The sequence below is a fragment of the Pavona decussata genome, unplaced genomic scaffold (genome assembly GCF_977016875.1).
Source record: "Pavona decussata unplaced genomic scaffold, jaPavDecu1.1 SCAFFOLD_94, whole genome shotgun sequence".
Taxonomy (NCBI): domain Eukaryota; kingdom Metazoa; phylum Cnidaria; class Anthozoa; order Scleractinia; family Agariciidae; genus Pavona; species Pavona decussata.
Window position 1 is genome coordinate 1,740,001 of NW_028145511.1, and position 13,014 is coordinate 1,753,014.

The 13,014-nt window shown below is 37.7% G+C and overlaps 3 protein-coding genes across 3 annotated transcripts in view; 2 read left to right on the forward strand and 1 right to left on the reverse strand.

Annotated features, from left to right (window-relative positions):
- Positions 1–898, forward strand: part of LOC146473329 (sphingolipid delta(4)-desaturase DES1-like) — a 5,519-nt gene extending 4,621 nt beyond the window's left edge. Inside the window, exon 2 of the mRNA XM_085118569.1 lies at positions 1–898. This exon is cut by the window's left edge and continues 647 nt beyond it. Coding sequence (XP_084974695.1) covers positions 1–231 — 231 coding nt within the window. The 3' untranslated portion in view covers positions 232–898.
- A 375-nt stretch (positions 899–1,273) lies between these two features.
- Positions 1,274–9,378, reverse strand: LOC146473330 (uncharacterized). The gene is made up of 6 exons (XM_085118551.1): positions 9,044–9,378; positions 6,980–7,088; positions 6,754–6,798; positions 4,651–4,725; positions 4,200–4,223; positions 1,274–3,481 (listed from the first exon to the last, which is right to left on the reverse strand). Exons 1-6 carry the CDS (start codon positions 9,310–9,312, stop codon positions 2,579–2,581), a joined length of 1,425 nt encoding a protein of 474 aa, XP_084974677.1. The 5' UTR covers positions 9,313–9,378; the 3' UTR covers positions 1,274–2,578.
- Positions 9,379–9,465: 87 nt separating this feature from the next.
- On the forward strand, positions 9,466–12,697 carry LOC146473331 (uncharacterized). The gene is made up of 5 exons (XM_085118574.1): positions 9,466–9,572; positions 9,637–9,673; positions 10,119–10,179; positions 10,973–11,046; positions 12,040–12,697. The coding sequence occupies exons 1-5, from the start codon at positions 9,483–9,485 to the stop codon at positions 12,162–12,164; spliced, it is 387 nt and encodes a 128-aa protein (XP_084974700.1). The 5' UTR covers positions 9,466–9,482; the 3' UTR covers positions 12,165–12,697.
- Positions 12,698–13,014: the final 317 nt, after the last annotated feature.

The following is a 13,014-nucleotide window of genomic DNA, read 5'->3' on the forward strand; positions in this document are numbered from 1 at the left end:
TCCTACTACGGACCAGGGAACTTGTTGACCTTCAATGTTGGCTACCACAACGAGCATCACGACTTTCCGAGCATTCCAGGCTCTCGGCTTCCGATGGTGAAGAAGATAGCAGCAGAGTATTACGATCACCTACCATACCACACTTCATGGACAAAAGTGATATGGGACTTTATAACTGATCCTAGAATTGGTCCTTATGCCCGGGTCAAGAGACCCCAGTCAGTCAAATGAACTGAATAAGGTGACTCTTTGGATACTTAGCTTCACCAGGGACTTAAAATGTAATACTTAAAACCTACTTAGACCTAAAATTACTTCAGTGTGCAATGCAAAAACATGCAAGTTAAAATTGGGTTATAATTTGTACTTAAATCTTCCACGCCTCATTAATTAGTACAAGATCGAGTAGGGTATGAGCAACCTCGTTCCCAGGTTTGGATTTAAGTTCGAGGTCATTGTCCAATCAGAATTCAGCGTAGTTTCTAGGAAACCAACTCTTCACTGGTGGCATTCATTTGGTTTTCCGAGTGCCTGTGCATCCAGGGCCCAGTTGCTCAAAGCCTGGTTAGCGCTAACCCGGGTTAAGTGCCATGACAACCTATAGGTTTTGATACCTCTTAACCAATGGTTAGCGCTAACCATGCTTCGAGCAACGCAGCCCAAGCCTGCTTGGTTACGAAGATCTCCAGTAAATTTACAAGAGTTTTCAAGCTTAAAGCAACGAGAGCATTTTTGCATTTGAGTGACCGCGAAAACACTTTTCATCTCGGTTAATGTAAGGTGTATTGATTGTTTTTTGAATAAAGACACTTAAAGGGAAATATTGCTTTAATTTTCATTGTTCTATTCGAGTTTTCTATATTTCCCTGAAAACTCTGAAATAAAGAGTAAAAATCTGTTTTGTGTGTTTCCCGCCTAAATTTAATAAGTACCTTTCCGGCCTATAAATAGACCTTATCATGGTTTTCGACGCCATATTTACGTGTATAGGCAAACACGTCTTGAAATAACAGTGTTTGTATGGAAATTCGATGTCAAATATTTTTCATAAAACATCGCTTCTGAAAATTTCATGAATTGGAAACTTTTGGCACTAGGAAAAGGATTTTAAGAAAAAAAATTGGTGGGATGTAGCTGTCAGAAAGCGTCCAGTCGTCTTCCCGCGAACTATTTTTAGTAGCAGTTCACGGCTGGTTCGCTATACAGACAAACAAGACACATTTCTTGAGAGGCCTTAAAAATTACTTTATTGCCTTTAAATAGAGAACACAAAAATATAAAATTATTTAACTACCGGAGATTTTGAATGAATTATTTGTAAAAACTCTCAGCTCTATATCTGAAACGCCGAGTTTGCCTCCTAAGTTTATATTAATCATGCGGAGCTCACTGTTTCTATTTTTGCTGACCTTGCCTCCTCCTCCTCACTTCTATTTTCCCACCTCCTCATATTTCATTTTCCCTCCTCCTAATCATTTTTATTTTCCAACCTCTCATTTCTATTTTCCCTCCTCGTTAATTTTATTCTCCCTTCTCCTCCTTTACCACCACCACCACCACTAACTGGGAGAAGATGCCTTTTGGTGTTAATTGACCATTTCATTGGTAAATGTCTCATATTTGGGAAACAAAAAGAATGAAAGACACTAGACTTTAAGGTCGTGTGTCACGACCTCATGTGTCCAGCTCGCGTGTGAATGGACCTGTGTTTCTGTTGTTGTATCACTTACATGTATCACAAACAATACTGCAGACAAGGTAAGTTCATAACGTGATAACTTTATTATTTAAAGAATAAATTTTGCTAGATACATTTTGATTCTATTAAAACCTGAGTGATTTTACAGTTTACTGTCATAAAATTGTAAATATCAACATCTTATATATAATAGCTAATTTATATGGGTTTGGTTCAGAAGATAAAAGAACAATTTCCACTGATGTAATAAAAATATATATACTCTCATAAAAATAATATTCTTAATAATTAATGCCTAGTACTTCCTAGCATCTGAATATGATTTCTACGCATTAAAATATTTTACTTTACTTAACACAACATTTTTTTCAACAAAATCTAGGTTTCCGTAGTATGTCAATCCAAACATGAATCGAGATGTTGATTGATATCGGAATTCGCAACTAACGTTTGACACACAGGGCACTGTACAGATTCAGTTGACCTAGCAACTTCACAAATGCCAGAACTCTCATAAAAAGAATATTCTTAATAAATGCCTAGTACTTCCTAGCATCTGAATATGATTTTTATGCATTAAAATATTTTACTTTACTTAACACAACATTTTTTTCAACAAACTCTAGGTTTCCGTAGTATGGCAATCCAAACATGAATCGAGATGTTGATTGATATCAGAATTCACAACGTTTGACACACAGGGCACTGTACAGATTCAGTTGACCTAGCAACTTCACAAATGCCAGAACTCTCATAAAAAGAATATTCTTAATAAATGCCTAGTGCTTCCTAGCATCTGAATATGATTTTACGCCTTAAAATATTTTACTTTACTTAACACAACATTTTTTTCAACGAATTCTAGGTTTCCGTAGTATGTCAATCCAAACATGAATCGAGATGTTGATTGATCTCGGAATTCAAAACTAGCGTTTGACACACAGGGCACTGTACAGATTCAGTTGACCTAGCAACTTCACAAATGCCAGAACTTGGAGAATCTAACTCAAAAGGCTTTCTTTGAGAGCCCAACAAAGGGCTTCGAACAGTGTCACTTTTATTCTCACAATCTCTACTTTTATCCTTAGCTCGCTGAAAAGCATCTATGATTGTAAGAGTTGGTGAGGGATTTTTCCTTGGTTTAGTTGGTGAAGGTGTTTTTATGACAATCACTGGCTTCTTAACTTCATTTGGTTTATCGTTAAGAGATTTACTGGAATCCCGCTGGCTTGAACAAGGTCCTACGCCAGTGGCATGTTCAGTGGAGTTTGAACCTAATGTTCTACCTTGACCGGAAAATGGTGTAACATCTGCTGTCCATCTTGATGAGCCTGGTGCATTAATCTTTGGTTTCACTATGCCGCCATTAATAGAGGTAGCCTTGTCACTATTCTCAAAGGATCCTTTCTTTCTCTTTTTTCCTGTTTCATGCTCACTGTCAGAATTACTACTGTTGTTGTCGCTGTCCCTTGTCTTTCGTTTGAAAAATTTTGGTAACGTACCAGAATCTTTTCCACCAGGTTCATGTCCCTTACTCTTCGCTGTTCCTGTTTCAGAGTCACTCTTTCCTTTCCCTTGTTTTGATTTGGATTTTTTTGCACCATAGTTTTCAGGTTCTTTTATTTTTGTGTAGGTGCCACCACATGTCCGTTGATGGTCCGCCCACCATAGGTCTCTCGGTGATGGGGCTCTGTTCATGGATCTTTTGACCATCCCATAATAAGGTGGCCTCTTTTGACATGGACCGTCACATTTCCACCAGTGCTGACGGTAAACATTTACCTTGAAAACACAAAACGATATCGATCACTTTTAAAAATAAAGTTACGTGGAATTTAATGCAGTTTTAACAACCAGGGCCCTGTTATAATTATAAACAACAATTATAAATTGTTAATGCTAATCCACAATATTTTATTAAAAGTTAATCAAGGTTTTTATCTCCCTCATTAAAAATAATGTTTTAAAGACTAATTTCAAGCCAAAGGTAAGCAGCGTCTAAGCCAAAACTTAGGGACAAGATCTTTTGGAAGAATTGTTTTTCGCTAGTAACTCGAATTGAAGTTCACGTTAATGCTGGATTAGCTTAATTGAACTTTTAACAACTCGGCCCTGGGCTGGGTTAACTTTGAACAAAACCTATACATTAAAATCATTGTAGTTAAACTGGATTAGCAATACTTGGGCTTTGAACAACTCGGCCGTGGAGCTGCAATCACTTTGCAGCTGTGAATGCTAAGCCCCATAGTGGGTGGGGCATTCCTTGGGTGGGGGGAAGGGGGGTTGGTGGCCATATATGCATATGCACATTATCAGCAAAGCAAGAATCGTATTTCTGATCCCGGACAACTACACCTCTAATGAGTATCAAATTCTCCACTAGAGTAACTGTTTCTCTGCTAACAATTTCTGATTTTGGAGGCAAAGAGTAATGTCACAATCCCTCCCCAGGTGACAGCCCTCCAGGTTAATTTCCTGAGGGTAGCCCAGTGTTACTCACTTCATCATGAAAGTTGTGATACACCTGCGAAAAACAATGAAAAATTCAATTACACTCTACAGTAAATCTTGATATTTACACTGAGTATATTTCTTACTAATAGACAACTAAGGAAATTTCTCTGTTTTAAGGTAAATGAATAAATAAATAAATAAATAAATAAATAAATAAATAAATAAATTGACACTAACTTTGCCTAAAACAATAACATGGTAGCAATATGAAGAAAGAGGACCTCTTTAAACACCATAAAAACCTGTTAGTGGAAAAACTTTACAAGTATGTTTTCAAGTCATTGTACCTTAAGCAAGTTTTCTCTATTCAGAAAAAAAAAAAAACATAATGAAAGACCCCTGAATTCATTTCTTAAGTAGACAAAAAAATCATTAAATTCTGCATTTTTTATCATTGATATTGTCTTTTTATTCAAAGAATACTAAATGGTACTTACAGTAATTTTTGCACCACTTTCTGCATTGATCCTCTGCATGTGTTTGAGGAATTCTGGCCCATGGGCATCATGATCCTAAAACATTGAAATTTGGTGAACGTGAGTGATGATAAATAGCATTATATAATAATTATTAGAACAGATGTTCCTCGTGGATGGTCTCATATCCAAGCACTGTTCTCTTGTGAAGGTCTGCTATCCGAACTGAAGCGCCAGATTACTTTCCTCATCATGGCTGGTGATTGAGCCAAATCAAACAGCACAGCCAATGTTAAATGCAAATTACTTGCCATAATTGAAGGGCTGGGAGCATAACCGACTTATGTCGAATTTCAGCCTGTTTTTCGATGTAGCTCGGATTTGTCCAAACTTTTGCATGTGAACTGCAATTCGATTGAAAACCATTGTCCAGTATTTTTTTCACGCCGCTTTGTGTTTCGTATTAATGCCATTGAGAAATTTTACCATCTTGTAAAGATATATCGGTAACATTATAGACACTGGATGACCAAAAGGACAATGCACTGAGGATTAAATACTTGTATTCAATATACACTCGTTGTCTTTGAAACACGGCACACGAAAGTGGTGTTTTCCGTGGGAGCAACGAAAAGAATGCTGTCACGCTTTTATTTGATTCTGTTACAAACTACTACGTACGTGACAGGAATGTCCGAAATGTAAACAGTTACATTCTCCAGGAGAAAATGTGTCCATTTCCTGGCGTAAAATCCAGCTTTGTCCCATTTGTCGACATATCACTCTTGATAACGCAAAATACTAGCATTCTACAATAATAATAATAATAAATAAGATATTTTAACAGGGAGCCCACGTCACAAAATGTGGTTTTCAGTGAGGCCCTGCATAAATCTAACGTAAGAATACAAAAAAATTACAAATATAGCTATCTAAAAAATAAAAAGTAAAAAGGATAACAGGAAGACATGTAGCCATTTCAACGATTAACAACGATTAACAACGATTAACGGCAGTTCTATTAAAAGGTAAAGACTATCTATTCTTTTCACGAGCAGTCGGTGTTAACCGTTGAAAATCTATGTTAATTGTACTTTTATTGAATCATTGCCTTGAAATTGTCAAGTTAATCGTTACATACCGAATTTCAAGCCTGGCAAACCACAACTACGGCTTGCAAAACACCTTGCACATGGCGGGATTTGTCTCTGATGCTCCCGCGGGATTTGATAACAAAATTGAAAATTCGCCATGGCACAGTCATCACTACCAAGGAGGGATTCTTTGAACAACATTTCCACCAGTTCCTGTGAACTGCATTTGTCAATTTCATAACTTTTCAAAAGATCCATAGATGTCGTGCGTTTACAAACTTCACCAAACAAAAGCGAAACCAACTAGCCAGTACGATACGCAAGTTGTTTATCCCGACTGCCTTGATCTATTTTGGGCTTGTTACAACCCACAAAAGCAAACCATGATATCATCTCAAACGTTACTTATAGAAACAACAACTGGTGCGGCTAACACGGCTCGTGGACAGTGGAAACTTTTAGCCTACCGATAATTTGGAAAACGAGTCTGCCGTGGACAAAACCTATAAAAAAATTTGCCTTCCAAGCGCGTTCACTTGTAGACAAGCAAACTACCAAATCCCCCTCCCCCTGACTCAATGTTGTCTTTTGGGTCACGAACAGTTTCCTGGCAAGCATCACTTCCCACATCAACATTGCATAACGGGGAGGGGGGAGGGAGAAGTTACTGTGGTAGAATTATGAAGGGAGAAACAGTAAGTGAGTGGTTTTTTGGCTGTCTGTGTTCGCTTCTCATTGCATAGGGTGAGGGGGTGGGAGGGAGAAGTAAGCAAGTGGTTTTTGTTCTGTTCGTGTTTGATTTTCTCAAGGAGTTTTGTCCACGATTGTAAAACCGCGAAATGTTTTCCAAAGCAGGGAGAGCCAAATCGAAAGCTGCGCTAAAATTCGACATAAGTCGGTTATGCTCTCAGACCTTCAATTATTACAGTTACTTTGCAGGCAATGAATCAGCATTTTTTATCTTTAATTATAAATCATGGTCTGCTTTTACCGAGCAAAGAAAGGAAGATAGTGTGAAAAACTGACTGACCTTGTTATTTTGTGTCACAAATAGTAAGGCATGAATCATCTCGTGCTGAAAAAAAAATCATGTTTACTACAAAAATAAACCAATGATTGTAAATTTAGGTATATAAATCAGCTTGGTTTATAGGCAAGCTGACCAAGATGGCTATCTTAGGAATGATTGACAGTATGGCTTTTCAGTGCAAACAGAAATAAAACACAATCAATAAAATTATTGTTGAGAAATTTACCAGTAATGTCTGCACCAGATCTTTTCTTGGACGGAGCTTGAGTAAAGGTTCACTGAGTCTGATAGAGCACAGTCCTCCCCGCCCCTCATAACAACATAATCCAGCACATCTAAAAAGATAACCATTGTGTTATGAAAAATTGTTGCGTGACCGTATGCTAATTTACTCTAGAATATTCTCGCATATTTAATTAGTTTTGCATCATAGTGACTAAGCAGTTTCTGAAGCCGTTTACGTGTGATCCTGTAAATAGATTTATATTGTAATGTTACTTTATTTAGTTGCGCCGGAAAGTTCTAGAATCTTACGCTCATTAGTATATAAGGAAATCGGTTAAGCTTTTAGAGAGGTTGTTGTTTATGCGAAGAGAGTACGTGTTTATTGCAGTGTGACAAAGGTCACGTGTAAAGTTTGGCAGAGGCCGTGTTTATTGAAGTGTGACAGAGGTCGTGTGTATATTTGGCAGAGGCCGTGTTTATTCAAGTGTGACAGAGGTCGAACTGTAATTTACAAGCCTAGCGTGTGCTTGTTGTGAAGTTTTGTGTTGAATTTGCTACGCTCATTTGGAATAAATAACCTTGTTGTTGTTCCGACAACCCTGCGTTCTGTTTAGACTACGAACTATTCGCCACTCACAAAACGAACTCGTAACACATTGAAAATATACACAAATTGTACTATAATTTTATGGTTTTATGAAAAATAACCATAACTGGAAAATAAATTTATAATAGAAATATAAAATGAATTTACATGTAGAATCAGGAGTGCTTATTGTTATTACTACAGCCACATGTCATTATTGTTATTTGGGGCAGGAATGTGAAGGCTGATTTGGATGGCAAGACTTTTGCTTACAATAATATTGTTGTGAGTGACTTCTGCAGCACATGTTATTCATTTCAACTTACGCAGAAAATGCATACAATTTTTGAACATGTTTCAAAATCCTACATTGTAAGCCAGTCTGCAGAGTTTGACAGAACTTGACAAGATCTCATGTGTGCCAATACATTTTCTGAAAACTTGCATGTGTGTTTGTCTTGCTCTGTGGACTGGATTGTATTGCATTTTACATTTTGTGCATGACAATCTTAAGGAGGTTGAAGGTTTGATTTACACCAAACAATTTGTATTGTGTAGACATCAGCATGTCACATACGGTAAAGCAGGTACCTTCTAAATCAGCCTTTTACCGGTAATAGTTTTTCAGGAAAGAAGAGAAATGTAAAGTGACTGATGTGTGATGAAGAGTTTAAAATGTGAAATGGGATGCACAGGCGACAGACAAGCTCTCTCACCACAACCCCATTTCAAATTTAACTCCAAGTACCCTGCGAGCAGAGATCCCGGAAAGATTTCCACATAGCTCCATACATTAGCTATACATGCATCACTGTCATATGAACCCTCTTTACACAAAGAACAAGCATGAATACAGTTTGAGTCGCAAAGTGTATATAATAATAATATTTTAAGGGGATGCACAATCTGCGAGCCAGCGAGGTATGCGAGGCACTCAGGTTAGCCTAAAAAACACTCCGGTTAGCCTAAAGAGCACTCCGGTTAGCCTAAATAGCACTCAGGTTAGCTTAAATAGCTCCCCGGTTAGCTTAACGGTTAGCATGCCTTGCATGTTTTGTTCATGCCTCGCACGTCTGCCTTGCATGCCTCGCTGGCTCGCACATTGTTTACACTCATATTTTAATGTATGGGGCTGCGCAGAAATGTTACAGAGATCCCTTCGACTCTTCCCGATTTTTCTAGGAAGATCGAAGGGGCCTCTGCTTGCAGAGTAAGTCCAAGTAGTGATCAGCATCTAGTTTTTTGCTAGAATATTAGCCAAGAAAAAACAATACTGGTACCTGAGAATTAATATTTTGAGGTTTGCACGGAAAAGCTGAAATACAAAGCTGAAAATATGTTACTTACTTTAATGATTTATTCCTAAAACAGTTTGCATTATGTTCTAGAAGTTGACAGTTCTCTGTGACATTTAGCGAACTGTCAAATGAAGGCATAAATTTTGGCGTCAATTGGCGCCAAAATTTATTGAATACTTACAAAGTCATTCGTGGACTCCATCTCACTTCTACGGAGGCTAAAAGTCCATTAAAGTAAACATCATTAAATTGTAGAAATAACTGTCGAACATCGGGGATAGGATCGATCAGTTCCCAAGAATCATCTACAACTGAAACTGGTGTGGCGAGTTTGCTTGAAGAAGGAGCCGCGTAATCGTAACTTGATTTCTCTTCATTAATCTCCTCATCGAGCTCCTGTTGTAACCTGAGTGCATATGCCAAATCATCGTCTTCAGATATTTCAATCATTGATGAAGCAATAGACAGATGTTTGCTTGTGTATGAAATCAGAACAAGACCAAAATCATCGGAGAGCGCTTGAAATTATATCCTTTTACTCTCATCTTTGGTAAACTCGTTTCCAGGATCTTCTCTGTTTTCAACATGGCGGTCTCGATCCAGTTTCTTTTCAGCCAGGAATGACCGTCATAGACTGGTACGGTCGAAAAAACAAAATGGCTTCCTTTGCAGGGCGATCTTTACGAGGAGCTTCTAGGATGATTTTACAGGTATATCGGCCTACATCTTTGAGTTACTTGGGTCAAAATCTTAACTCTTTCCTATTCTTTCAAGGCAACAAGTGCACAGTGTGGACGGATCGCATCACAAGGTATGATGCTTTAGTAAACTTGGCACGTGTGGAAGCTGTTTTAGCTGATGTAATATAAGCTTAGTCTTGAGCTTAAAAGATTGCTGCAGTCAGTTTAATTTTTAATACTTTTTGTAAGCATAGCTGTACGTTAACTTACTTTTACATGGTTTCATTTGTTGCTTCTTGGTTCTCCTTAATTTGTTTTTTCTTGCCTCGTGAATGTAAAAAGGTTACAATCAATATAGTTCTGAAGAGGTTGTGTGTCAAGGAAACGTGATTAAAATTTTGTGTCTCGTATGACACGACTACATGGCAGCGTATTAATATTGCAGACACAATGAGAAATTGGGTATAGGTGGTGATTTTTTTAAAAATGTTTCTCAAAATCGATCTTGATAAAAAGTGTAATACTCATAATCATAATTTATAATTTTAATTATGCTGAATTTATGTTTAATAACAGCTGCAAGAAGCCCTCAACTGCAGACATCCCAAGCACTTCATCAAATTTCTGGAGTTAGTTTGTGAGTAATTTTTAAACCATTTTTATGTATAGTGCCCAGGGAAAGGGGGAACTCTCATATATGATCAGAATTTTTTGAAAAACACCCCCAAATCACCAGTCCAGAATCTCATTATTTTGTTGGGAGGGCCCAAATTTCATTTACAACCCTGTCATATTTGTTGACTCAATACCCTAAAAGGTACCATGATGTCATAACTAATTGTCCTTATTTTAGATTTTCGCAGTGATACTGATCTACAAATGATGATCACCCATGTCATTTCTAAAATTTTATGGGAGTTCCCCCTTCCTGGGACATTTAACAAATTGACAGCAGTTTTCTATGGTCTATACTCCTATAGACCTTAAAATGACGTCCAAAAATATTCAAAACTCAAGTGGAACCACGAGTTGCATGCGAGTGGTTTCACTGCCAAATTTTGGACATTTTATGGCGTCATTTTATGGTCTATAAGAGTATAGACCATAGAAAACTGCCGTCAATTTGTTTTTACAATAACATGGAATAAGTACGAGTAGAATTGGCTATTTTTTCGTTGAGAAAGCATTCGCCTTACATCTGACGTCATTTTTGTTGTCTGTACTCTTATAGACAATAGCTATGAGCCAATCAGCGAGCGGGAATTTGGACAGTTATTGTAAAAAGTTATATAGCACTCCTTTTTTTAATTTTTGTTAGAACTTGACATCAGACCTCTAGGTAGTTATTTGTTGTTATTAAAAGAGCATGGTTATTTTCTACGTTGTTAGGAGTCATTTTCAAATTTTCAATGACTTTGTCATACTTTCAGAGCTAAGCAAGCCCAAAGGCAGTTTGTGGCTAGTGTATCAAGGACAGTTTCCTCTTGTGTTCTCCTAAGTTCAGGTGAGATTTTGACAATAGGGAGCTTAAGCAATGATGACAGCGATGACAATGACAACGCCACAAAACAATAGGTTTAAATGAGCAAAAACAATTGCTCTGCACGTGGGTTTTACATTTTGGTACATTTCTTTGCTGTCCTCTGCAAAACAACAACGTGAAATGACCAAATTCTAGGTATTTTGGAGAACGTGAGCACACAACAGTGAATGTTTTATTTTCTGTCTTAACTTGAAGGCCACTCCTTCCTGAATAGTTCGCCGTTTCTCTAGAAGTTGAACGAGTTGAAATAATCGCGAAGTAGCACAAATGAAATAAAGTTATATTTTCAGGTGATGTTTTTGTTGCCGTTGCTGTCATCGCTGCTTAAGCTCCCTAATTGCATCATGAATGAGAGGCAGTCTTGTCTACTTAAGGGTTGATTGTTGTGCTGGACCATACCTAAAATATTTTCCATTTTGCTAACCAACAATCAGCAATATCTGAAACAGCTACTACCGGCACTAGCAGTATTGCATTGCTGTTTAAATGCAGCTGTTAAAGTAAATTTTCCCTCCTCAGTGTTCATTTATGCCAATATATGCAAAACGACTACAACTGTGTTGATCTACAAGAAATCTTATTCTATACTTCCCCTGTGACAACCTCGTTCCCAGGGTCTCTCCTGGACAGGAAGAGGAGAGACCCTGGGAATGAGGCTGCCCCTGTGGAAGGGTTTCTGGTTTAAAACCCCCACCCCCTTCCCTATCTTTCTGGAAACTATTGTTTAATTTCATAAGTTGTTCTTTAAGAATTTTAGCTTTATAGATCTCCTTCCAGGCCCCTCCCACACAGTTGTTTTTAGAGGAATCCTGTTGCCCTCCAGAAGAAGGTACAGTAATACGACTCCCTAAAAATGGCTGCGTGGGATGCTACCTTGGAATCTTTATGACCCTCCATTTGGTTGTTATGGATAATTTCTGGGATACTAAATTTGACTTCATGTCCTTGTTGTAGCCTCCCCACTTAGCACATGTGGATCTCTGGCCAGTGCAACAAGCAGTTCTGACCTGATGGAGGGTTCAGCCGGGGAGGATGATGGGCTAGTGATTGAGGCGCTAAATAAACTGGATGACTTATAGCGCGGGCTTTCCTTACACACAACTTATGCTCTGTGTGTAAGGAGTTCACCTCTACTGTCTGCCAGCTTTTAGATTGTTGAATGATGTATTTTAAGTAGTTTCTGTTTTTTTTTTATTTTGAAAGTGGTGTGATGGCTAGAACTGGCCTGAGTTGTATTTAAGGACATTAAATATCTTGTGAACAGCCTCTTCAGCAAAAAAATAAAGCAAAAGGAAATCAGGAAGTTGAACATCAATGCAGGAAGTACATGCAGTCCCATCCCATTCTCAGCCACCAATTTCTTAATTTCAACCAATTTCATGCGGACAGGTTGATAATGAATAATTTTGTATTTATCTCAAAATCTTTTCATAGTTTCAGTTATTGTTTTTATATAATTAATGATAATTTTCACCTGTTTTATAACCATTGTTTTGTTGATTGTGGTTGATGATTATGTGTTAATGATTAGTCTGTTAGTAGATATTTCCGTGACTTGATTACTTTCATCACCAAGGTGTTGTACATTCAATAAACGCTAGCAAAAGTGCGACACAGCCCTTTCATTTACTTTCACGACTGTTAATCTGTTGAAGACTAAACTAGTATGCTTATCATTTATTTAGTATTTTAAGTTTACAGTACTCTTATTTCAACCATCCTTGGCTCGGAGACTCAGGGGAAATTAGTTGCGGCAGGGTGAAGTAAAAAGCCAGCAAATATAACCCTACCTCAGCCTACAATCCTTCAGGGTCAATCTTTCCACAGTGTAAAATGTAACCAAATTTACATGGATTTGTAGCAAACTAACTACTGAAATCTGGCAAAGGAGAATGTGCGTAAACCAAATAATAAACACTTAACAGAGTT